Raw genomic sequence first — 25,843 nt, 5'->3', positions numbered from 1 at the left:
GCATGCGCTGCCTCTCTGATCGCCTCAAGAAGATTACAACCGCTGATTCTGCTTCTTAGATCGCCTCAAGTCGATTCCCGCTCTAACGACTTCGATCACTCCCTGCAGAACTCCAACAATACCTTCCGGCTCCGATCAACGATCCACCTTCGTCCAACCTAGCTCATGATACCACTTGTTAGAATAAATCCGAAGCATACTGTTGATCATCCGAGGATCAAGCAATCACACGAGCACGACACCGAGATTTGTTAACGAGGTTCACCGATATGGCTACATCTCCGGGGCTTGACTACGGGCGCTCCTCCTCGTGACACCGTCACAATACCGCACCCGGTCGCCCTGGACACCGGCACATGCCGCCGGCTTCCCCTGCGTTCCGGTGCTATTATGTTGGCATAGGTTACATCGTGTGTCTACCCCCGCTATATATGAGAGGTCTAGGATACAAGTGTCCTATTAGGACACGACTCCATATCCTATCTAAACACAATACAACTCCTAGTCCAACTGTAACCTACCTTGTACACATTATTCGACATAACTCTAACACCCCGGCCTCAGATCTGCGAGCCAAAAAGGGTGCGCACTACGGAGGCAGGCACCCATGGCGGGCATGGCGACTCCACATCCTTGTTCATGGTGGCGGATGCATCAATATCTCTTCCCGTTGACTCGCTTCTTGTCGCCTCCAATGATGCCATGTGGCGGCGAAGTGACGCATTTGCTTGCAGCCACGGGCATGAGTGTGCCTCTCCGTCGAGCCTGCCGGCCGGCATAGGTAGTTGTGCTGCAACGCACCACGACGGTGATCCTGGCAACAATGGGTATTGGGGACCGTGTTTGCTTTGGTGCAACAGGCAAGCGGCAGGTCCGGTGCTGTGCGAGGCTGCGGCGATGGCCCTGCACGAGGCTAATCTAGCATCCGTCAAGGCCATGGCCGCATTTGGCGGTCATCAATGAGCTTCCGGTGTCGCCTCTGTGTGGCCCTCCTCCCCAACCCCGGACTAGCTAGCCAGATGGCGTTATCAAGGTCCTGCAGATAGCGGGCTTTGGGCGATGGTGTGCCAATGGCCGAGGGCATACATTTGTCGTCTGGTGTGTGTGGGCAGTGGCATATGCACGTGGAGGTTCCCATATGCAGCGACTGACTTTGATGGGGCGCAAGGGCGCACCGAGTGCTCCTAATCTGCATCAAGCTCGGTTACAACGGTCTCTGCTAATATGAAGGACGCTGGGGTAGCGTCCCTAGGGTCGTAGCGGATGTTGCATGCCTATTCTCACAGATGTGGAGCGGCTGTGGTTGGATCCACGCCGCATCATGGACGACCCCCAACGGCCGGGTGATGGTCTATGCCTCTATGGTGAGAAGATGCCCCATCCATTTGCTAGTGCCATTCTGGCCTGGCATGCAGTACATGTTGGCGTGACTAGAGGAATACCTGTCTTCAAGATGATGTTTGGAACACCACTTCATGTCTGGGGTGAAAACTCTTGTTCTACCCTTAATTGGTTGGGCTCAATAGTGAAGAACTTTCATCATTACTTTGTTGAAGGTGTTGTTTCCTTGCTGATGTGTTGGCCTTCGGTGGTTAGACTCGGCAACCAGGATGAAAATCCTTTTCTTGGTTGTCTTCGGCCGGACACAACGACGACGGCGTGAGTACGCCTATCCCTTCTTGAAAGCGTTGATGTGAAAATTTTAACTTAGCTGTAGGTGTTTATTTCATATATCTTGTAATGGTTTAGCCGTGGCTGGCTTTGTTTTGTACTCTGCTTAATAATTAATAAGATTGTGTGCATCACATCAATGATGCAAACAACGAAGGTTAACCTCTTTTTCAAAAAAAGTACATACAATCACAAACTTGTCCTAATGTGTTGTAATAGAATTTTAGAATGCTTCAAATGTGCATTTCACATCTACCATTTTTAGCATCATTTGCGCATACTCCAGCTATATGCATGTAAAGTGAAGAAACGGCACGTAGGTTGCCGTGCAATTCTTTATCCTTCTGGTGCCACATCCCATCAATGGGAGCTTAGCAAGCATACTAAAGATATCAGAAAACTTTTCACATAAGATTTTAGTGGACATGTTTAATTTGTATGGATTAAGTTATGTTATTTATAGTTATATGTGTCTTTGTTGCAGAAGAAAGGGTACTCAGATAAGGACAAGAGTAACGCATTCTCTATCAGAATGGTAGAGGCACGTGATTGGATCAACAAATTTGAAAGTATTAAGGATTATAGTGGATGGAATCCTATTTTGGAATTTGTCCCAGATGGCAGTCCTCCTCATGGTGTTACTTCCGTGTGGGGGATTGCAGGGGTCGGGAAATCAGCTCCAGTCAGAAGCTTTTATTACAAGAGTATGATTGGTGATCTTGAACCGGTCAGGAAGTACAGCTGGGTGGATGTTCCCCAACCATTCGATTTGACAGACTTTTGTAGACAATTATATATGGATTTTAATTCGGATGATCTTGAAGAAAAAGAAACTGCAGCAGTTCGTATGATAGAAGGCCAGGACCCAATTCAAGGGTGTCGTAAGTTTTTGCAGGAAGACGACTACTTTGTTGTTTTTGATGGTTTATGCTCCATACATGACTGGGATCAGATAAAAGAAGTGTTATTATCTGAGCCAATTAAAGGCAGTATATTTGTCATTACAAATGAAAAAGGTGTCGCCACACATTGTGTAGATGATCGAGAAGATAGAGTGTTTAATGTGAAAGGTCTTGGTGCTGACACGGCCCTTGCTCTCTTCACAAAGGTATTCTCTTCACAAAGCCATTTTTATTAATTGATTTGCTCTAGTGCAAGAAATTTGGCTACGTATATTTGTTTATGAATATTTCTATGTGCAACAAGAGTAACAAATGATACATATGTTAGTCTATGAATAGCTATAAGTTAATTTAGAGCTATGTCAAATTTGTACATCAAGCATCCAACATTAATTACCCGTGTTGTCAACTTGAAGTTGCATTCAAATTATTGATATGTAGACATGACACGCTGTTGCCAATGTATAAATGTATGATATGAATAGTGATAACCATTCGATTTTGTTCCTTCACTGGCATGCGTTCATCTACACTACCTTGCAATAATCCGTACATTTTATAGTACTATATGCATAAGTTTGTGACAAAATGTGATGAACCGAGCCTTTTTTTTCCTGAGACATTCCAGGCCAGTCTTTACTTATAATTAGGATTTTGGCATACAGTTCAAGAACGCAAGCCCCCCCCCCCCCCCCCCCCCCCCCCCCCCCCACACACACACACACCCAACACACCTTGAAAAATGCATGATGTAAAACCTTTTACAATATTACACCATATAATATTATTGTTTGAAACACAAGGGTGCATCCGGACAATAGCACGTGCTCGACCCCAAATGAAAAATAACTAGTTTCAGATGTTGAGAAATATAAAAGTCACTTGAAAGTATTGGTCAACTTGTGTTTGGTAACTTACTTTTCTGATTTTAGAAATAACAGTTTTTGTAGAGAACTAAAAGAAATTATTTACAGTAAAGTGCAGATAGCTTATACATCACAATTAAATTTCAACTTCAAGTTATTGTAGTTTGAAATATGTTAGATGCTCACATTTTAAACATTATAGATGCAGTTTAATTTTCATCCAAATATTTGATTTTGGGTCAAATTAAGTTTGGTTTCAACTTCAAGAAAATAAATTCAAATATATAGTTCATTTTCTCAAAGTTGACTTTAAATGAACTACCCATTAGATAGTTACAAACAAAATTTTGTTTTTGTGGTAAATTCAACTTAATTTCCAAAAGTAATTATAATGCTTAAGTTTGTATGGTTTCCAAACTGATTTTGTATACATTTCTGAATTTAGCATATTTATATTTATTGGAAAAGTAACTTATTTCTTGATAGTAGATGGCTCGGAGTGGCAAGCTGATCAAGACTTCCAGAGAGGAAGAGCTTTCAAAACTGATCATTGCCAAGTGTGGCGGGCTACCCAAAGTAATAGCTGCCATAGGCGAGTCCTTGCAGGCACCCTACAAATGGGATAAAAAGTTGTTAGAGAGCCTAAATGCTAAATTCATGATCATGTTGGAGACAGACCCAAGATTCCAATGTTTAAGGGGTCTATTTACTAGGATGCAGTCCTATTTTGATGGTTGTCCAGATTCACTGAAGCCATGTATCTTCTATCTGTCAGTATTCCCTTTAGGCCACATTATTAGGCGAAGGCGTCTGTTAAGGCGGTGGATCGCGGAGGGTTACTCCAGGGGGACTAATTGCAGTACTGCAGAAGAGAATGCGGAGAAGTACTTCTCCCAGCTTGTAGAGTTAAGCATAATAATCCAGCAGCAGCAAGAACCACCAAGCAGTGCAGACGTATGGAAAGTCAATGGATTCTTTCGTGAATACATCATTTCACGTCCAATGCAAGATAATCTTGTGTTTGCACTAGAGGGGCGTCGCAGCCATAACTGGCAGCGTGCTGGAACTGGACAACACCTGGCCATAAGTAGCAGCTGGGATGGAGACAAGATTGTATTTGAGAGAATGGAATTGTCACGGCTCCGGTCATTGACGGTGTTCGGCAAGTGGAGGCCATTCTTCATCTCTGCCTATGTCAATATGGAATTGCTCCGGGTGCTGGATCTAGAGAATTCAACAGGTGTCAGAGATGCTGATATTGAGCAAATTGGGAAGCTACTTCTTCGCCTCAAATTCCTCTCCCTACGAGGTTGCAAATATATTACCTGTTTGCCGAGATCATTGGCTGGCCTGAAGCAGTTGCAAACTCTAGATGTAAAAGGCACCTCCATGGTCATTTTGCCATCTTATGTTATGAAGCTACATAAGCTACAATACATTCGTGCTGGTGCCATACTACCACCATCAGTTACGGAAGACCTACCAGCAGAAGAAGCAGGAGCAGCTGATGAGGACCACATGACATCAGCAACCGCTGGAGATGACCATAGTGATGCCATGGTTACAAGCCAATTAGCAGGAGAAGCAAGAACACCAGCAGAAGAAGAGCCAGTCCAGACCACAACGCCATGGAGCAGTCGGGGACGAGATATGCTGGTATCTTGCAGCTGGTTGTCCAACAAGTTTAGATGCAAACGTCGACGATGTAGTGGTGTTAAGGTTCCTGTTGCGGCTGGGATTGGTAAGCTGATCGCTTTACATACACTTGGTGTTGTCAATATCACTATTAGTGGCAAGGCCATCCTCATGGAGCTCAAGAAGCTTACCCAATTGCACAAGCTCGCTGTGTCCGGCATCAACTGGAAAAATTGGAGCGAATTTTGTTCTGTCATCTCAGGCTATGTTCATCTTGAGACCTTGTCAGTGAGACTCGGTGATAATGATGAGAAGCAGAAGGAGCGGGAGGATTTGTGTTGTTTGGATGACATCTCCAAGCCGCCAAAAACACTAAAGAGCCTCAAGCTGTACGGGGGAAATGTACACGTATCGGTAGTCTGGATGAAGCAACTTGGCAAGAATCTCAAAAAGGCTCGCGTTCAAGATCTTGAGTTGGCAATATCAACGCAGGAGAACATAGACAGCCTTGTACAATTGCCTTGCAAGGATATGTTCGGTCATCTTTGTCTCAAGCCGATTGAAGATGGCAAGCTCTATTATGATAGTCTGGTGGCCCCGTGGACTAGGGATTTCTTCCAAGCCCCAGACCTTAAGATTGACTGTGGCAGCTATAAGCTGGTGATAGTTTTTGGAGGTAGGATGCCTGCAAATGTGGAGGTGCTGGTTGTTCACTGCTCTTCTACCGAGTCGTCTTTGGAGCTTTCTGGGTTAGAGAAGCTAGAGAATCTCAAGAAAGTGTGGCTTAAGGGTTCATACAGCGACCAAGTCAAGGAACACTTGCAGCAGAAGGTTGGCGAGCTTGTGAAGAAACCTGTGTTGAAGCTGGAGGACCAACACACCCAACAGTCAGCTCCACCTACCCCTTGTGCGTGCCTGAAATGCCTACTTAACTGAATTGTAGTTTTAATTTGTGATGTGATGGAGTATGAACTGTATTCCAAAGAGTTGGTTTAAGTATATACTATTTTGCCAGTTTGACACCTGATGTTGTCGTATGAATGTACATGAAGCTGACTGCAACCTTTGGTACTGATTCCTGCTTTGCTTGATGATTACTTTGCGTAGGCTCGTCGTGTTACAACGGAGAATTCATAGAGAATATCTATTTATGATAATGAGAATGAACAGAAGATCGGTTACTCACTGAATTGTCGACATGTACAACTTACAGTTTCAGGGAGCTGGCATTCACCACTGCAGGGTCGCTCAAGAATGCAGAACGGATGGTCAAGCAAGGAAGCAAGGGGAAAGGGAGGGGAACGGGGGACCTGGGTGGGGATGAATTTGGCCTGGTTCGTTCCTCGCCGACCACGCGCGCCAGAGCGTCACCGTGCGATCCCCCTCTACGGCCGCAGCATCTCCGCCTGGTTCTGCAGCAGCAGCAGCAGCTCCCGTCTTGGCCACCACCGCCGCGGACCTGTACGGCGATCTATTCCACAGACCGTACTTCTGCTGCGGGTGATGGTGGTCATCTCCGGCGGCCGCCGCCGCAACGGCCATTGGTGCTGCCGCGAGCGAGAGAGAGGAAGGGAGACGATGATGGATTGGGCCTGTTGATTGTTGTTGCTGCTATTAGCAGTCTATAGCCCGGTCCAGGCAGGCCCGATAAGCAAAGGTCGGCTACTCACGGGCTAAATCGACAAGTCCGTTTACCGTGTTATAAACGGACTTATAGATGTTGTTCGTTTATAACATGGACATAGGGTCAGTTTGGTTCGCATCCTCGCCGTTGAGTGCCTGGCCTGAAGCCTGCCTGAGATGTGCCTGAAGGGTGTTTGTTTGCTGTACTGGAAAAGCCTGATGCAGCCTGGCCTGGACACACTATAATTTGGTTAGCCTGGCTTCTAAACCAGGCAGGTTCACTAGCCTGGACCTAGGAACGCTAATCATGCAAATAGTACTTGATGTGACCTTTTCTATTAGAACTAGTAAACGGTTTTGTTTTTCACTTGTTTTTGTTTTTCACCAAGCAGAAATAGCTATTTTTCAGGTTGCTTTTAAGCACTGGTTTTTGTCAGGCATGTGACCTAGGCCACCAACCAAACATGCTCATACTACGCGTCGGCCGGTGGATCTTTTAAAAAGATTCGCCGGGTTGCGAGCCATTAGATTCGGTATTTTCTCATGGCTCGGCCCAATTTTGCAATAGAGGGCGTGTTGTAAGTTTTCTTTTGCAACACAAGTCTTGCTACAAAAATATTTACAACAAAGATAGTGTTGCATATATATTTTTACAACAGAGTTCTTGTTGCATTTTTTGCAACAGAGATATTGTTGCAGAGTTTCTTTTTGCGTTTTCACTTTTTTGCAAGATCGGTGTTGTTGCGGAAGAAACTTTTGCAACACAGATGTTGTTACATAAAATATTACAACAAAGATGTAGTGGCCAGCGAGATAAGGGAAAATAAAATGGCGTGCAGGCCACACATCACGCCTAGGAGGCGGCTGACGCCCGGTGCTGGATCAGCCGGCTGTTCCCGAGCTTTTCCCATAATTATAGGAATTATAGGACACCAATATCTGACGACCTGCTCCGGGATATAGTGCCAACAAACTAAACGTGCCCCAGGGGCCGGTGTACCATCGAGCGAACGAATTCGCTAGCTGGGAATGCATGGCACACCCCTGAGCGAACATGCGATTTTCTATTTGATGCATTCTGCCTCAAATTGTCAGCGTGTCAGCCCATTTAGAAGTGAGGCATGCATCCACCGATCCCGGTTTTGGGAACGTTCTATAAGGTCCCTAGCAGTTTTTTTTTCTGATTTTGGGAACTTTTTAGAATGTTCCTAAACCGTTTTTTCTTTTTCATTTTCATTCTCTATTCTCTATTCATTTTTCTTTTTTTCCTTTTTCTTGTTTATATTTCCTTTTTTCTGTTTTTATATTTTTTCCTTTTCTTTCCTGTTTTCATTTTTGCTGTTTCTCCTTTTCTTTTCTTTTCTTTTTTCCTTTTTCCCATATTTTTTCTTTTAAAAGTATATTTTAATTTTCATCAAATGGTCAGGAATTTATTTATTTTCCATTTTTCAAATTTTATTTATTTTTACAACAATGTTCCTGGTTTGAAATTTTGTTTAGAAATTTTAAAAAATGTTTTGAACTTCAAATATTGTTTGCTTCTGTTACAATTTTCTTTTTGAAAATTTAAAATAATAGAATTTCAAAATTTTAAAAATGTTCACATTTAAATTTTTGTTCACAGATTCAAAAAATGTTTGTGAATTTTAGAAAAAGTTCGCCCGGGAACTTGCAGAGACATGGTAAATGGTATTCTAGATATACAAAAGGAATCTCTATGTGAGTGATATTTGGGTCTTCCATCTTACGTGGGACAAGAATGGCGTGTTCGCTTACTTAAAAGATGGGAGTGTGGAAGAATGTGCATGGATGGATGAAAAAGTACCTTACAGGCAGTGATAAGGAGGTTCTCATCAAGTCAGTGGTTTAGGCTCTACCAACTTATTCTATTGCCTTATTCCAGTTGTTGCGGGGTTTATGCTAGCATATCTCCATGATGATTCGGAAATTTTGGTGGGTCAGCAAAGTGGGAGAAAGGAATACTACATGGGTCTTGTGGGAAACAATGTGCATGCCCAAGTATAAAGGGGGCCTGGGCTTTAGGGACATGGAGATTTTTAGTCTCGCTCTCTTAGAGCATCTCCAACAGGCGCGCTAAACAGGCGCAGCGCCGCAAAATCCCCCGTTTTAGCGCGCGCGCAACCCGGTGGATGGCTCCAGCGAGCGCGCAATAACCGCACGCGCGGTATAAGCAGTTGGGCGCGCGCGTGGATGCGGTTCATCGCGCGGTGTATTTGCGGCGCCTGCTTCCGCATGCGGCACACTCGACGCTCGCGCTGTGCGCTCTTCTTCTCCCCCTTCAAAGCCCCGCGCGCGCCGGCACCGGCGACCCGCGCCCATGGACGCACGCGCCGGCACCCCGCTCACCCCGTCCTATAGCCGCGACCCCCTCGCCCCTCGCCCCCGCCGCCGCCACAAACCCTAGCCCGGGTGGCGTTGGCCTCGCCGCCGCCGGAGCTCCTACGACGAGCGACCTCGCGCGTGGCCTCTTCATGCCGTCGCGGATGACCTCGGCGGCGGGTGGCGTCGTGCCGGCGCCGACTCGAGCCGCCGCCCCCTCCTCCTCAAAGCTCCCCAATGCGGCGCGGCCAAAAATGGCAAGACATCGGCGAAGAAAAACAAGGCGGCGGACGGCTCCGGCACCTCCAAGGCGAAGAGGAAGAAGCTTGCGGGGCACGCGACGGGCGCGGCGGCTGCCGAAGCGCCGGCAAGCTCACTCGTTGAGCCGGCGGCCGGCGCGCACAACATGTTCGACGAAATGCCTCCAAGGTAAATAAATTCTAACTTTTCATTTTTTTTGTTATTTTTTGAATGCATTCGTCACATATAGATAGCTTATTTGCATTGTGCAAAAAAATTTGTAGTCTCAATGATGATGCATACATGTCAACGATGGGTGTTGGCTCCAACAATTCGCATTGGTCTCAAACCAATGACATGCATTTTGAAGACCATGAGTTCGAGGTGGACAAGGAAGGTGAGAGCATTGTCGACGCACCGAAAGGAAGAGCGGGCAATTACACCAACACCGATGACATCTTACTATGCAATACTTGGTTGCAAGTGTCGAGGGATCCATCCATTGGAGGCGATCAAAGTAGAGATGCTTATTGGAACCGGATGAAGGAACACTTTGATGCTCGCAACGTGAGTGGAATTGACCGCTCCAACCGATCACTTAGGTCCCGGTGGTCGACAATCAACTCGGATTGTCAAAGGTGGGCGGCTTGTCAAAAGGCGGTTGACAAGTTGAACCCAAGTGTCACAAATGAGGACGATAGAGTAAGTGCCATTTCATCTTACATATGTTGGTGCTAAACTTGCTTTGTTTTGCTTGTTGTTGGTGCTAACTTGCTTTGTTTTCATGTAGTTCAACATTGCGCAAAACTTGTTCAAAGAAGAGGAGAGGAAAACCAAGAAGGGGAAGATCAAGAAAGGAAGGGTCTTTACTTTGCCTCATTGCTATGATGTGTTGAAGGATGATGAGAAATGGAAGAAGCGTGAAGATTTGGATGATTTGCATTTGAGCGACAAACGGAAGCGAACAATTAAGTTGGATGGTGATGATGATGAGGATGATGCATCAAGTGATGACGACAAGAGAAGCCCTACACCCAACTCGGTTTCATACTCGAAGCCAAAGCGACCGAATGGGTGCAACAAAGACCAAACCCAAAAGAAGAAGAGGAAAGGAGATGATGAGCTCAAAAATGCTATGGAAGCTATTGTTAAGGCAAGAAAAGAAGCCAACGAGGTGAGGAAAATGGCAAGGACCCAAGATGCCGCGGCCGAGGAGAGGAGGTTGGCAGCCGAGGAGAGGAGGGTGGCGGCCGAGGAGAGGAAGGTGGCTTTGGAGGAGAGGAAGGTGAGCAATGAGGAGCGAACTAGATTGTTGGAATGGGAGAAGCACTTGTTCTTCTTGGACACAACTAACCTCAATGCGGCGCAAAAGGAGTATGTCAATCTTGCCCAACAAGAAGTCTTGATCCAAAAAAGAGCTATGGTTCGTGCAATGGGTGGCGGTGGCCTCGGCGCCATGGGTGGCGGTGGCATCAGCGCCATGGGTGGCGGTGGCCTTGGCGGCATGGGTGGCGGTGGCCTCGGTGCCATGGGTGGCTTCGGAGGTACCGTGGGCGGTTTAGGTGCAATGGGAGGCATGGTTGGCTTTGGAGCACCCCCCCGACGCTATGGCCACGGTGGGAGGCATGCGTTTTGCTTCTCTCATGGGAGGCATGGGTGCACCTCCGGCCGCCATGGGCGAAATGTCTTTCGATGAGCCTCCTCGCACACATTCCCATGAAGATGCCGTTGAAGATCTTGCCAACAGCGTCGGAGCTTCACGTGATGCGGTGTGCGATGAGGAGAGGAAGGAAGATTCATCTTCGGAGGCGGAAGAATCGTCTTCCGAAGATGAGGACGAGGACGAGGAATGATGTGTCTTTCCTTTGTGTATTGAACTTGATTTGCATTTTGAACTTGGTTGGATGAACTTGTAGGCATGATTTTAAACTTGTGGGCATGAACTTCATCAACTTGTTTGTGTGAATTTTTTATTGTGTTGAAAATGTTCATCATTTTGTGTTGAAAAATGCCATATGCAATGCACCGGCGGGTCGCACGCGTTGCATTTTGGCGCGCTGCTGGAGCGACGCACGCGCGCTGCTGGAGCGACGCGCGCGCTGCATTTTAGCGCGGCCGTTGGAGCCAGTGCTGCGCGCCGCGCCAAACCAGCCGATGCGCGCGCGGCATATATGTTTTTTACGCGCGACGCGACCGGCGCCTGTTGGAGATGCTCTTAGCAAGCCAGGCATGGAGATTACTTTAGGACCCAGACTCGCTAAGTGCTCGTATACTGAAACCCGTCTAATATCCTCCTCCAATATTTTGTTGACGGATGTATGCTCACGACCGCCCCAAATATAGCGATCTATCTGCGAGTGACGGGACACTCTCCGCACTGGCTTAATCAAGGACACCAATATATAAAATGACAATTGGCTGCCATGGAATTATAACATGTGATAGATCAGTACCGGTTTCTGCTAACACTTTTGTTTTGGTACACCCCCTAAACACAAGAAGGGCTGAGATTGCTCGATACCCATTCATAATCAAGGGCATGATGGCCATATTATGAAAAAGAGGCCACGCGCCGCCCGCCCCACCCACGTCTTATACGTAGATGAATACATTCGTACAGAAACAAGAAGTGCAGGGCTCACGTGAAAAAAAAAATGCAGGCTCGCTTAGGCCACCGTGACTGGCCTGCCCGGCCCGTTTTCGTCTGCGCCGCTTCCCATGCTGCCGCGCTACATGGACTGCGCCGCTGCCCTGCCTGTCCTGCTTCGGCCTGCACCGCTGCCCCGGCTGCCGGGCTGCCCCGCCTGCGCCGCTGCCGTGCTGCGCCGCCAGCCCCGCAGCCGCGCTGCACCGCCGCTGACCCTTTGCCCCGTCGCCCCGCTGACCGCCGTCCTCCCACACCCCCGACGGGTCGCCTATCCCGCCTAGAGAACGAGCGCCGGACGGTTTGTTCACCCGTTTCTGCTTCTACCCACAAGAACAAACCTTGGTATATCTTGGGAATGGAAAGTTTCGCATCTCATGGAGCATGGGATCTGGTAACCAGCAGGCGCCCCTGTCATAGATCCGATTAGGGTCACAGAAGAGGCGTCTCCTCCCCTGGCGCCTCTTCTCACGCAAGCAGAAGCCACCCCGGCCGGCGCCTCTTCTCACGACGCACATACCCAACCCCAACCCAAACCCTAGATCGTTTCTGCCGGCGGCGCAACTCTAACCGGCGCGATGCTTCGCGGGCACGGCTATTTCGCTCACTTCGGCGGTTCCGATGACTCTGAGTCCAATGGCGGCGAAGACGGCGGCGGAAACCGCGGCGAGCCCATAGTGGTAGATCTGATTAGCAACTAGGAGTAGTTTGATTTATTTTAGTGTTTTTTACTTTTGAATGTAAAATTTCATCCAATGAACCATGTAAAATATCGTAATGAATAATGGAATGTTCGAATAATTTTTCAGTTATTTATTAGTGTCGTGGATTGCATTGCAATTTGGTAGAAATATGTATGAAAGAACGAATGAGTGGTCGTTAAACATGACGAAAACTTGCAAAAATTTGTTTTGTACAAATCGATCTTCATTGCCGAAATGGAAAGTTTTATATGCATTTGATCAACGAAAAAAAACGTTGCGTCACGTGCAACCAATGTTTTAGTGTTTTTTTCTCCGGGGAAATCCCAGGAAATCCATCGAGCGCCGGAAAAGGATGCAAATTGGCGTGCGTGCTGTCGATGTTGATGACAACGTGTGGAAAAAGTTTCGGGCCATTTGGCGGTGTTGAAAAAAAATACTCCTTCGGAACCCTCCTTCGAAAGACCGAAACGGTGCTGGTTGCACATGGTCTACGTGATCACATGCATGCAACTGCACCAGACTGTGCAGACATGTGGGTACGGGCAACGTAGGCCACCACGCAAGGTTGGAACGAAATCGGACACCGAACGAATGTTGCGTCACGTCCGGCCACTGTTTCAGGTCTTTTTCACTGGGAAAATTGTAGAAAATGCATCGACCATCGGAAAAATATGCAAATTGGCGTGCGTGATGCCGATGGTGATGCCAGCATGTGGAAAAAGTAGAGGGCCGGTTGGCGGAGTCGAAAGAAAAACGTACTTGGAACCCCCTCCGGTAGACCGAAACCGTGCTGGTATCACATGGTGCACGTGATAGCATACATGCAAGTGCACCAAACTGTGCACACATGTGCGCTCGACCAACGTAGGCCACCACGCAAGGTTGGAACGAAATCGGACACCAAACCAACGTTGCGTCACGTCCGGCCATTGTTTCGGGGCTTTTTCATCGGAAAATTTGTAGAAAATGCATGGACCGTCGAAATAATATGCAAATTGGCGTGCATGATGCCGACGATGTTGCCAGCGTGTGGAAAATTTTTGGGGCCAGTTGGCGGAGTTGAAAAAGAAAAGTACTTCGGAACCCCCTTGGGTAGACCAAAATGGTGCTGGTTGCACATGGTCTACGTGATCGCATGCATGCAACTGCACCAAACTATGCAGACACGTGGGCACGGGCAACGTAGGCCACCATGCAAGGTTTGAATGAAATCTGACACCAAACTAACGTTGTGTCACGTCCGGCCACTGTTTCAGGTCTTTTTCACCGGGGAATTCGTAGAAAATGCGTCGACCATCAGAAAAATATGGAAATTGTCGTGCGTGATGCTGACGGTGATGCCAGCGTGTGGAAAAAGTTAGGGGCCAGTTGGCGGAGTTGAAAAAGAAAAATACTTCGGAACCCCATCCGATAGACCGAAACCATACCGGTTGTGCATGGTGTACGTGATCGCATGCATGCAAGTGCACCAAACTATGCACACATGTGGGCACGGGCAACGTAGGCCACCACGCAAGGTTGGAACGAAATCGGACACCAAACGAACGTTGCGTCACGTCCGACCACTGTTTCAGGTCTTTTTCGCTGGAAAAATTGTAGAAAATGCATCAACCGTCAGAAAAATATGCAAATTGGCGTGCGTGATGCCGATGGTGATGCCAGCGTGTGGAAAAAGTTTGGGGCCGGTTGGCGGAGTCGAAAGAAAAACGTACTTGGAACCCCCTCTGGTAGACCGAAACCATGCTGGTATCACATGGTGCACGTCATAGCATACATGCAAGTGCACCAAACTGTGCACACATGTGGGCACGGCCAACGTAGGCCACCACACAAGGTTGGAATGAAATCAGACACCAAACCAATGTTGCGTCACCTCCGGCCATTGTTTCGGGGCTTTTTCATCGGGAAATTCGTAGAAAATGCATGGACCGTCGAAATAATATGCAAATTGGTGTGCGTGATGCCGACGGTGTTGCCAGCGTGTGGAAAAATTTTGGGGCCAGTTGGCAGAGTTGAAAAAGAAAAGTACTTCAAAACCCCCTCTGGTAGACCAAAATGGTGTTGGTTGCACATGGTGTACGTGATCGCATGCATGCAAGTGCACCAAACTATTCATCAAACAAGAAGGGATCATTTGCTACAACATGAGCAGCTTCTGCTGATTTTATGCTCACTTGACTGTACCGTTCTCTCTCCTCAGGCCCAGACCAACCCCAACCAAAAAGATCACTCTTGCACTGCGCTGGCAACCCATCTCTCGCATCTTTCGACAATCGATGGAGGACACAACACTTTGGTATTTTAGACAATTTAAGATGATGCAGAACAAAGAGAATATGTTTGCAAGGCAGCCCTTTGCGAACCATCCTGCGACACGTGCATGATAAGGTTTCTTCAGAGTTACCTGGTTCATACACAACATTATACCTGAACTTGTGGTTATTCTGCCATGTGACGATGAAGGTCTGGCACTCAATTCCCACCAGCGTCTCAAATATCTCCAGTTCTCCCATCTTCTTCATATCATTTTGCGGAATGTAGAAATTAGCAGGAGTGAATACTCTGGTAGCATGCTCCTCAATGTCCTTATATTCAGTAACCGCCAGTGGTACTTTCTGATTGGCCTCACAGTCATCATTCGCCTCGTTCTCATGGAGGCGTACTATGCAGTTCTCATAATGCACTACCAAATCAACAATGGTCATACCATAGTCGAGGTGAAGGTGAAGGGAGGAGTTGAGGCTTTCGCTCCTCTGGTTACTACGGATACCAAGAAAAAAGCCATCCGAAAGATACGATGCTGCCCACAGTCTCCTCTTCCTATACATCCTCCTCAACCACTCTTCAGTTTTATCCGTCTTCCATTTATTGACAAAGGCAGTCCATCTCTCCTCAAAGTTCTCTTCAGAGGTGGCATAGTATATGAGGGATCTAAACTCATCCAGTGACTTGTAATGTAGGTGTCTCTGCATATTTTTCTCGATATGCCACGAGCAAATACGATGGAGCACATCTGAAAGGACACTCTGAATCGCTCGGAGCATTGCAGCATCACCTTCTGTGATAATTGACTTTGGTTTCTGCTGACAGTTTGCCCTCATAAAAGTCTGGAGCAGCCACACATACGTCGCTTCGGTCTCGTCGAAAACAATGGCGCACCCAAAAACGGTTGTGCAACGGTGGTTATTAACTCCGACGAATGGGGCGAACGGCATACCATATCTGTTCAGCTTATACGTGCTGTCAAACACGACCACATATCCGTAGTCCTGATAGTCCCTCCGCGGCTGTGCATCGCACCAGAACACACACTTCAACCGCCCTTCCTTATCTAGCTCATACTCGAAGAAGAAGTCTGGGTCCTTCTCCTTTCTGCTCCTCATAATGCCCACTGCTGTCTCAGCATCACCCTTTGCTATGAGCTTCATCTTCTCTCTGCAGCAAAGATTGTACACGTCCCGCCTAATAAGTCCGCATTTGTCGTATGAACCATACCTACTGATGAAGTTGTCCACAATTATATGCTTCCTGATTCCAGCCCCTTGCATAGCCTGTATCTCTGCCCTCGTGCCATCTCCAATCCGTCTGTGTGACCACAAAAAAGGAACCTCGTCGGGTCGAGCCATCGCATGGTTGTGATCATCCACGAATGACGCGACGAACCAAACTCCTCGTACCATGTCCAATTTCACCACCATCTGCGCACCGCACTCGCATCGAGTCTCGGGTCTAAGCCTGCGGGTGCGACCCTCCATGGTTATGAATTTCCTCTGCCTTCTCCCTGCCCTAGAGCAGACAAACCGCCTGAACCGTATTATTCCTGAAGCACCCTTCCCTCGTTTCACCTTCTCTCTCCTGATGCTGAACCCATGTTCTTTGGCGTGCTTGTTGTAGAATAAATATGCATCCCCTTGTGACCGAAAAGTCATAGCCATGACCTTCCAATGTGTCTCCAACATGCGCTGCTAGTATTGAGCCTCCTCAATGTCCATCTCTACTTCATCGTCACCACCATCGGGACCATCTGAACCCTCCTACAAAATTACATATGAAACTATGTCAGTTTTTATGATCTATTACAAACTACCGCACGCGTTACAAAATGTTTGAACGAACCTGGCTCAAGTTATCGGCCCACGATTCCTCAAAATTATTTTGCTCATTCTCAACGTCCACATCTTCCTGTAAATTAAAAACATAGACAAATTATTACACATATGGTGCTCTGCCAATTGAAAACTGGAATCAAATAGACTTCACTTACGTTTTCACTGTCTGCACCATGTTCATTATTTGCAAAATCCTTTGAAGGTAAGATATCATATGATGACCATGAATCGTTATCGCTGTTGTCATCTTCTTCATTACTAGGATCGTTATCGGTCCGACCGACATCATTTGTACCATTATCATCGGCCGTAAATGAGGTTTCTTCGTCCATTTAAACACACGTTACTACCAACACTGCACATCATTGAAAAACACATTATCCCACCTTAAATTCTAAGTTCATGCACCGGGACATATAGATGAATAAATTGCAACATTTAACCTATGAGTATTTAAAATGATTTCTTTCTAAATCTAACTCATCTACTCGAGGGACAGAAATTCCACCTTGGCGCCCTTTAAAGTGTAAAGCCAGACAAACTACTTAGGCTCAGGCACATAACTCCGAGCCCCTGACAAAATGCAATGCAAGTAGTACCCACAGGAACTGATGCAACTATGTGATGAAGATACCCTACATGTGGTAGAAACTTTGAGCACGCTTCGGAACAAGATGGCGCAGCTTTAGCAGTGCAAGAAAGGTATCTGGCCACGCTAACTGCACACATCTAAGGCAGTGATCACTGGACAAAGCTACTTCATCAGAGAAGCCTAATGGAATGGAGATGTGGGAAGCTGGCTGCTGCACATGGCAATGTGCTTGCAAGCTCACCACATTTTTTTTACTGTCTACAAGGCCTAGAGCAGTGCACAATTTGCTTCACCCCCACTTAAAGAGGGCCTGAGGAGAAGCAATTTCTTAATCAGGGCCAGCCAATGAATAATGCCCAGTGCTCCAGAGTCCAAGTCCAAGCTGGCTCATCTAGTTCACACATCTCCAGGTTATAGCTTCCAACCCTTGAACCACACACGTACAACTCATGTGAATAATTTGCTGGTTGAGTCAATTCTAAGCTAGAGCAAGTAACATGCTACTACAAGGAATTAATGGCATGTGGGGGCCTGGGGGGTACTGCTGCCTGCTGCTGGATCCACCATACGACAGGAACAGGAACTGCAAGCTTAGTACAAATCCAATCTTTGGCCAGTGCAAGAAACAAAACTGAAGCAGAGAGAGCACTGGGATTTATGTAGAACTAAAATTTATTTGTTTTCTTGGTACTAAACACAATTAAGACCACTCTAGAACCACCATCTGAATGGCGAGCGTGCAGTGTAACTGAACACAAACATCCATCTAGTGATGAACGGCAAGTACAGCACCACCGTTGTACATCTGAACACAGGTGAAGATCACATGAATTCCTAGTGGGGACTGAACCGGAAGTGGACAGTGAGTACCTGATGGATCCGCGGAGGCGGACGAGTTACGTCAACGTCGGCGTCTTGAACGAGTGTTGTACGCGCCGTGGGACGTCCGGACGGTTACAGGCTGCGGACGCGGCGTCGTTGCGGAAGACGGTGACGTCCAAGACGTGGCCGGCCACTTCCCTAACCGCCGACCGCGACGTGGGAGACGATGGGGTTGGAACCGCCGGCGTGGGAGATCGGGATGGTTAGAGGCGGCCGTCGATGCGGAGAACGGCGACGTCCAACACCGGGCCGGCCACCGGCAACGGCGGTCTTCCACTCCGAAGCCCACCCGCGACGATCCAGATGAGCCGCCGCGTGATCGCCGTGCGGCAGGCCAGATCGATCGAGTCCTCGTGCAAGTATTTTTTTTCCTCTACTCGGGCGGCAGGCCAGATCGATCGAGTCCTCAGTTTTTCTTTCCTCTACTCGGGCGGCACGTGGGATCTCGAGTCCTCCTGCAAGTTTTTTTTCTTCTTATTCACGTGTACTCGTATGACCGGGATTGTATGTCTACGATACGAGGTGGGTATACGTTTCTTCTGTATGACCTTTCTGCCCTTATACGTTTTGTTTTTGGGTGTGTGTGTGTGCGCGCGCGCGCGCCGAAGCACTCCTCTTCTGCTAATCCCTAGTTTCAAAACTGATATCGCATGCTACCAGGGCTTGGAATGAACAATGCTTACAGGACCACTTGCCACCCATGGATGGGGAGATCATTCACAAAATTCTGGTAATCTACAAGCAATACAGAGCAGCAGGAACGAAACTGGAAGAAGTTTTGGGTCGTCAAGGTCCCGACCAAGTTACGACTGTTTGCATGGCGATTGGCGCGGGCGTCGCTGCTGTCGGGTCAGGAATGGGATTGGTGGCATATGACAGATGCGGTGACGTTTTCTATTTGTCAGGCAACAATGGACTCATGGCGATATGCATATTGGACTACAACATGTCCAAGAGCGTTTGGTCATTGCGTGATGATGATTCCTTGCGTCCAATATATGGCGATGAAACTACCGACCCAAACTCGTGGTTGTTCGGTTTATGCAATACTTTTCGTAGGGAAAATTCATCTCGGTTCTTGTCACATTGTGGGAAATCTGGTGGGCTAGGAGGAAGGCAATCCATGAGCATGAACTAGAAAGCCCACTGGCTACACATCATTTCATCGAGAGGTATTTTCATGGGCTTCAGGATCTCCCACCCAAGAACCAATGTTCCAGACCTACTGGAGCTCCGGCGACGAAGCACAATATGGCATGGATTCCGCCAGCAATGGGAGAGGTAAAGATGAACGTGGTTCTGCAGCAGCAGCAGCAGCAGCTTCACGCGCTCCGCGCTCCCGTCTTGGCCACCACCGCCGCGGGCATGTACGGCGACCTATTCCACAGACAGTACTTCTGCTGCGGGTGATGGTGGTCATCTCCGGCGGCCGCCGCCGCAACGGCCATTGGTGCTGCCGCGAGCGAGAGAGAGGAAGGGAGACGATGATGGATTGGGCCTGTTGATTGTTGTTGCTGCTATTAGCAGTCTATAGCCCGGTCCAGGCAGGCCCGATAAGCAAAGGTCGGCTACTCACGGGCTAAATCGACAAGTCCGTTTACCGTGTTATATAAACGGACTCATCGGGAGGCTCGTTGTCTCAAAAAAAAAAAAACTTATCGGGAGGCTCGTTGTCTCAAAAAAAAAAAACTTATCGGGAGGTTCATAACGATCGGCTGAGAGTTTCGAAACAAAAAACGCGAAAAAACGTGTTTTTTTGCTTTCACAAGAGGCACGATTCTGCTTTCGCAAGAGGCATAGACGTGCCTCTCGAAAACCAAAAACAAACACGTTTTTTGTTTTTTTTCGCGAGAGGCACAGTTTTACTTTCGTGAGAGGCACGGTTGTGCTTTCGCGAGAGGCACGGCCGTGCTTCTTGAAAATGAAAAAAAACGTGTTTTTTCCTTTTGCGAGAGGCACGCTCGTAAACGAAAAAAAACATGTTTTCTGTTTTTTCTTTCTTTTATGAGAGGCACGGTTTTGCTCCCGTGAGAGGCACGGTTGTGCTTTCACGGACCGTGCCTCTCAAAAACGAAAAAAAAACATGTTTTCTGTTTATTTTTTTCTTCCGCGAGAGGCACGAGTGTGCTTTTGCGAGAGGCACGAGCTGTGCCTCTTTCGGAAAGGAAAAAACGTGCTTTCGGCTCAGGTTTTCGCCGGGTTTTCTCGTCTGATTTTTTTTCGTGATCTTTTTTGTCAAAACCTATCAACATGAGATTTAGTTTTAAAGATCTCGACAAAAGGAATCCAATCATAAAAATGGTTTGAGATTCGGACGCCTGGTTTAAGAGATAAAATATTTTGAATAAACGGATATACGACAAAAAGGAAAATTTCCAGGTTACAACAAGTGACGCCCATGCAGCGCACCACTTGTCACAACCTGAAAAGGTGAGAGTGATCTTTCCAAGGAGTACTCCTCAATTAGTGATCTTGCTATAAGTCTGTTTATAACACGAGACGTGCTACGCGTCGACCCGACGGATCTTAAACATCCGCTGGGTTGCGAGTCGTCAAATCCGATATTTGTCGTGGCTCAGCCCACTTTTGCGACAGAGGGCCTGTTGCAAGTTTTCATTTGCAATACAAGTTTTGTCGCAAAAATATTTGCAATAAAGGTAGTGTTGCATATATATTTTTGCAATAGAGGTATTGTTGTATTTTTAACAGATGTCCTGTTGTAGAGTTTCTTTTTGCGTCTTCACCATTTTGCAACATTGTAGAGTTTCTTTTTGCGTCTTCACCATTTTGCAACATCGGTGCTTGTTCAGAAGAAACTTTTCAATACATATGTTGTTACAGAAAAGAAATATTACAATAAGTAGTGGCCAGCGAGATAAAGGAGAATAGTGCGGCACGTGGCCCACACGTCGCGCCCAGGAGGCGGCAGACGCCCTGTGCTGGATCAGCCGGCTGTCCCAAGCTTTTCTCATCTCTACTCCTAATGTCTCAGTTGGTAGGTCGCGTTCCGGGTTTTATTTTCGTCCGATTTTTTTTCGTTGGTTTTTTTTTCGCCGTTTTTTTTCGTCCCTCCCACCCCCTCCCCACTCCACACACGCACCGCAGAAGAAAAACCAGCCCGCAGGAAAACGAGTCGCTCTGTCCCTAGCCCGTTGCGCGTGCTAGGGTTCCTCACGTCGCCGTCACCGCCGCCGCTGCATGGGTGTTCGTCGACTGGCCCTGCCTCCGGCCGCCGCTGCCCACCTCCATCCTCTCCCCAACCCCGGGCATCCTCCACTCCACTCCACTCCTCCGCGGGTGCCACCCAACCACCGCCGCCCTCTCCCCGCACCCGCACCCAAGGACGAGAGAGAGAGAGAGAGAGAGAGAGAGAGAGAGCGCTCAGCCGGCGGCCAGATCCGGCCCTCGCACTGACCCAACTCTCTCTCCGTCGCCGCCATCTGGATCTAGGCCGGCCGATTCCGGCGGCGCTAAGAACACTCCTCCTGTGCTCGCCTCGCACCGCTGCGTCCACCCATCGGGTTGGATTCGCCGCTCCTCGGTGGCAAGGGCTTCGGTCGCCTCCAACTCCGGCAACTCCGGCTTCGGTACGCACTTTGGAGGCTTGCGCCGCTCGGCGCGTCCCCCGCCCGCGTCTTTTCCTCTGGCCACACCTTCAGGATTCGCGCCGCTCCAGCCCGAGGGCTTTGTAGGCTTGCTGTTGCCGCCGTCCTCTTCACCGCTGTGCGTGCACATATATGATTTTGACCTTGGTAGCGCTCCGGTCTCTCTCTGATCTTGGCCTTTCTGTCGTTGATGCCCCGATGCTATTGCAGCTGTCCTTATGCAATGCAATTCATTCATGAACACAAGTGGGATCTCCACTGGTTCTGATTCATGCACCAACTACTATTCTGTGCAATTAGTATTTGCTGGTAGATGTCAATGGACCATCAAAACTTCAGAAAAAATGTTCTTATAAGCTGCTAACTCTTCAATCCTTGCTAGATAGTCTGTCATGCTTTCAATTTTTGATGTGAATAAGCACAAATTCATAGATTACAGACACCGTGTTTAATAGTCCATTTCATGAATTAGTAATATTTAAGGTGTCCAGTCTCAATAGTGGTCTGTATTTCATAACAATAGGTTTATGCTACTTCTGATGAATTCCTAATAAAATGTTATTTTTCAGGAGTCTGATGTGCTTGGTCAAGTTTAGTGCAGCCGCCCCTATTGATTCCATTTTCTCTGATGCATGGTGGTCGGCCGGTAGTCACCCCCACCTTCTGCCGCAGCGTATTCAGGCCAGCATTGCGGCTTCCTCGACACTAAACTTATGCAACCATCCGCCACAATTTTTTCTTTGTGACCTATATATACTCGCCTTCAGTGATAGTCTTGCTGATCTTAGGCAATCAACATTCTCTCCGCTTACTTGTTAGATAGCATTGCTTTGATGATTTAATCTGATAAAGGTGATACACTAGGATGTAGGTGTACAAAAAAATTCCGGTTAGTTTGCACATGACTGAATCCTCTCCGTGCAAAAATTGATGATACATAGTTGGTAGGAAAATCTGTGAGGGGCTAAAACTGCAGTCTTCCCTTACCGCCCAATGCAAGTTCCCGGTCTAATTCTGGATTATTATTGTAGCCTTTAGATGAAGTGCATCCATCAAGTATAGCACCTAATTTACGATGAAGTGCATCCATCAAGCAAATTGTTTGACTGTTAATACAGAGCAAACATATCAGAATAGGTCATTTTCGAGTCTATTGGAAATTGCTCCAATTAAGTTAAGATCAACTAAGTTACTAGGGACCTGGATGCCCTGCAAGATACACGAGGGGGGGCGCTGCTGCTCTTCTCCTCTTTAATTTCCTTCAACCCCGTCAAGGTCTGCTGCTTCGAATTGTCCTAGATTGGTCAATTTCTTCTTGCTTTCCCGATGATGAACTGAATTTAACGGTGTCCTGTTCTATCTAGCAGTGACGAGCAATTTCGAGTCGTGGCTTTGGGGAACAAGTTGAGCAAGTGCAGCCATCGTCGAGCTTCGTCACTTCACCAGCAACTCAGGTCCGTCCTCCTCCCTCTCTACTCATCTTGTGTTGTGGTACAAAAAAATCAGACTCAACATGTGTAGCAGTAGGTCTAAAGGTGCATCTCATGTTTGTGCTATGGTAGTTCTCAATTTTACAAGCATGTATTGATCTTGGTTTTGTTCTGTATGCAGGATACTCGATGTTTCACGATTTGTACTACAGATTTCTTGTTGGTTCGATGAACATAATGGAACAAGGCAGATGAGTGCTCCTCTTCTCTTTCCCCCTCTACAAAAAATCAGTTCCAATTGCCGTACAATTTCCCCGGTATGGCTTTCTGGATTGGAAGTTTCCACTCATTTGTTGGTCTTTGGCCTACATATAGAGGTAAAATGTTTTCTTGAATTCAGTGACTACTTGAAGTCTTCAACTCGAGTTGGACAACATATGTAATGTTGAATTCAGTGAGATATCGTGATTTGATTTCACTTTTATATGTAGAGTTGAGATTGTAATTTGGTTGAAATTTTACATCCTTTATAGATATAGACTGCTATATAATGATTAGAAACGAGAGACCGTATGTTTTATGGATCAGAAGCGATACTTGCTCATGCTCTCATGATGAGAAATGCATGGTTCATTTACTCAAGTGTGTTAATTTGTCTCATGTAGTAAACACAAGAGAGATTTAACCTGACAGTCAAAACATTGACCCAACTATTCAAACAATTGTAATTCCTTGATGCAGTTACTTTGGCGGACCTGATGAACACTCATTCTTCTCATCTTTGTGTTTTGTGATTTCTTTTGAAGCATGGTATTGATGTGTTGTGACATGAAATATGTGTATTCATCTAATTGTTGTTCCTCTTCTAGCCTGCAGGATCGCGCCATTCAACCCCCGAGAGCGCCAAAGAGCCGCCTCTCAACACCTACAAGCCCAAGGGACCTTACACAACCACCATCGTCTCGGTAGAGCAGGCAGTAGGTCATAACGCTCTGGGAGAGATGTGCCATGTCATCATCGACCATGCCGGCAATGTGACATACTGTGAGGGCAGAGCTATGAGATTATTCCTCGGGTAATTGTCTAGCCGTTTCCACCATTCTCAGTTTTCCATTGTTAGAATGCTGAACAGGGAACTCTTGGTGTTATTAAATAGGAGGATAACATATCAAGTTATCACGTACTAAAAGAAATTATGTTCAAAACTTTATATATTGATTTGAGTTCACTGAAACAGGGCTTGAGAGTGCTTCTAGGCTTGCACGCGAATGACGTCGGGTGACGTGCGGTGCTCGGGAGACGCCACCACGATGAAGGCATGAACAAGCTGGTCCATGCATGGTTCTGGCTGTACCGCAGGTAGGATCGCATGGTATCCTTTCCACTTCCATCATGTTTTAGTTGTGCCAATGCCTGCTTATGATACAAGATTGAAACAAATGATTACAATCAATAGTCATCTCTGTTATTACCTTTCTGTAGATGTATGTTTTGTAAGTTGATCTCAGTTCATCTGGGTGTTCTTTTAGGAATAGCTCACGGTTGTGTTTTCTGGCACCAATATGTTAGGTTTATAAAGATAAATGAGATCTATATATAGCAGGAAAATATGCATATAGCCCAGATGTGGTGATTTGAAGATGAAAGGAAGAGCTGAGAAGCTCAAGAGAGCTGGAGGAACAAGGAGAAGCTAAAAGGACAGCAGAAGATGAGGCACTGGGGAGCTCTTATACATACAATGTTCAACCTTGGTTGCTGAAGATAAATGCAAAAGAAAATCATCAAGGCTATTTTGCATACCATGGCTCTTTGAGGTTCACGTTGAGGTCAGTTTTAATATCTTGTAATTCAGTGTATTCTGAAAACAATGAACCTTTTATATTTATTCCGAGTCACCTGTCTAATATTTGTCAAGAATACTCCCTTTGCGGGGATGTGATGTGATACGTCTCCAACGTATCTATAATTTTTGATTGCTCCATGCTACTTTATCTACTGTTTTGGACTATATTGGGCTTTATTTTCCACTTTTATATTATTTTTGGGACTAACCTATTAACTGGAGGCCCAGCCCAGAATTGCTGTTTTTTGCCTATTTCAGTATTTCGAGGAAACAGAATATCAAACGGAGTCCAAACGGAATGAAACCTTCGGGAACGTGATCTTCTCACCGAACGTGATCCAGGAGACTTGGACCCTACTACAAGAAGTTTCCGGGGAGGTCACGAGGGTCGAGGGCGCCCCTCTGCCTCGTGGGCCCCTCGGAGCTCCACCAACGTACTTCTTCCGCCTATATATCTCCATATACCCTAAAAACATCCGAGAGAAACATAGATCGGGAGTTCCGCCGCCAGAAGCCTCCGTAGCCACCGAAACTCAATCTAGACCCGTTCCGGCACCCTGCCGGAGGGGGCAATCCTTCTCCGGTGGCCATCTTCATCATCCCAGTGCTCTCCATGACGAGGAGGGAGTAGTTCTCCCTCGAGGCTGAGGGTATGTACCAGTAGCTATGTGTTTGATCTCTCTCTCTCTCTCCCGTGTTCTTGAGATGATACGATCTTGATGTATCGCGAGCTTTGCTATTATATTTGGATCCTATG

The 25,843-nt window shown here is 47.0% G+C and overlaps 2 protein-coding genes across 2 annotated transcripts; one reads left to right on the top strand and one right to left on the bottom strand.

Moving 5' to 3' along the window:
• The first annotated feature begins 3,928 nt into the window (after positions 1-3,928).
• On the top strand, positions 3,929-6,010 carry LOC123153846 (disease resistance protein PIK6-NP-like). The gene has a single exon (XM_044572769.1). The coding sequence runs from the start codon at positions 3,929-3,931 to the stop codon at positions 6,008-6,010; it is 2,082 nt and encodes a 693-aa protein (XP_044428704.1).
• Positions 6,011-15,230: 9,220 nt separating this feature from the next.
• Positions 15,231-18,628, bottom strand: LOC123146975 (skeletal aspartic acid-rich protein 1-like). Its single transcript, XM_044566230.1, has 4 exons — positions 18,197-18,628; positions 16,890-17,089; positions 16,742-16,807; positions 15,231-16,659 (listed from the first exon to the last, which is right to left on the bottom strand). Exons 2-4 carry the CDS (start codon positions 17,064-17,066, stop codon positions 16,591-16,593), a joined length of 312 nt encoding a protein of 103 aa, XP_044422165.1. The 5' UTR covers positions 17,067-17,089; positions 18,197-18,628; the 3' UTR covers positions 15,231-16,590.
• Positions 18,629-25,843: the final 7,215 nt, after the last annotated feature.

This window comes from Triticum aestivum, chromosome 7A (assembly GCF_018294505.1).
Source record: "Triticum aestivum cultivar Chinese Spring chromosome 7A, IWGSC CS RefSeq v2.1, whole genome shotgun sequence".
Classification (NCBI taxonomy): Eukaryota; Viridiplantae; Streptophyta; class Magnoliopsida; order Poales; family Poaceae; genus Triticum; species Triticum aestivum.
Note: the sequence above shows the minus strand (reverse complement) of the source record. Positions and strands in the feature narration are given on the sequence as shown.

Excerpts from the sequence above, each read along its gene's own strand:
- LOC123153846 (XM_044572769.1), top strand. The coding sequence starts at position 3,929 with ATGGCTCGGAGTGGCAAGCTGATCAAGACTTCCAGAGAGGAAGAGCTT.
- LOC123146975 (XM_044566230.1), bottom strand. The coding sequence starts at position 17,066 with ATGGACGAAGAAACCTCATTTACGGCCGATGATAATGGTACAAATGAT. Across the intron at positions 16,808-16,889 it reads ATGGTGCAGACAGTGAAAAC|GAAGATGTGGACGTTGAGAA; the intron begins GTAAGTGAAGTC and ends TTTAATTTACAG. Across the intron at positions 16,660-16,741 it reads GGGCCGATAACTTGAGCCAG|GAGGGTTCAGATGGTCCCGA; the intron begins GTTCGTTCAAAC and ends GTAATTTTGTAG.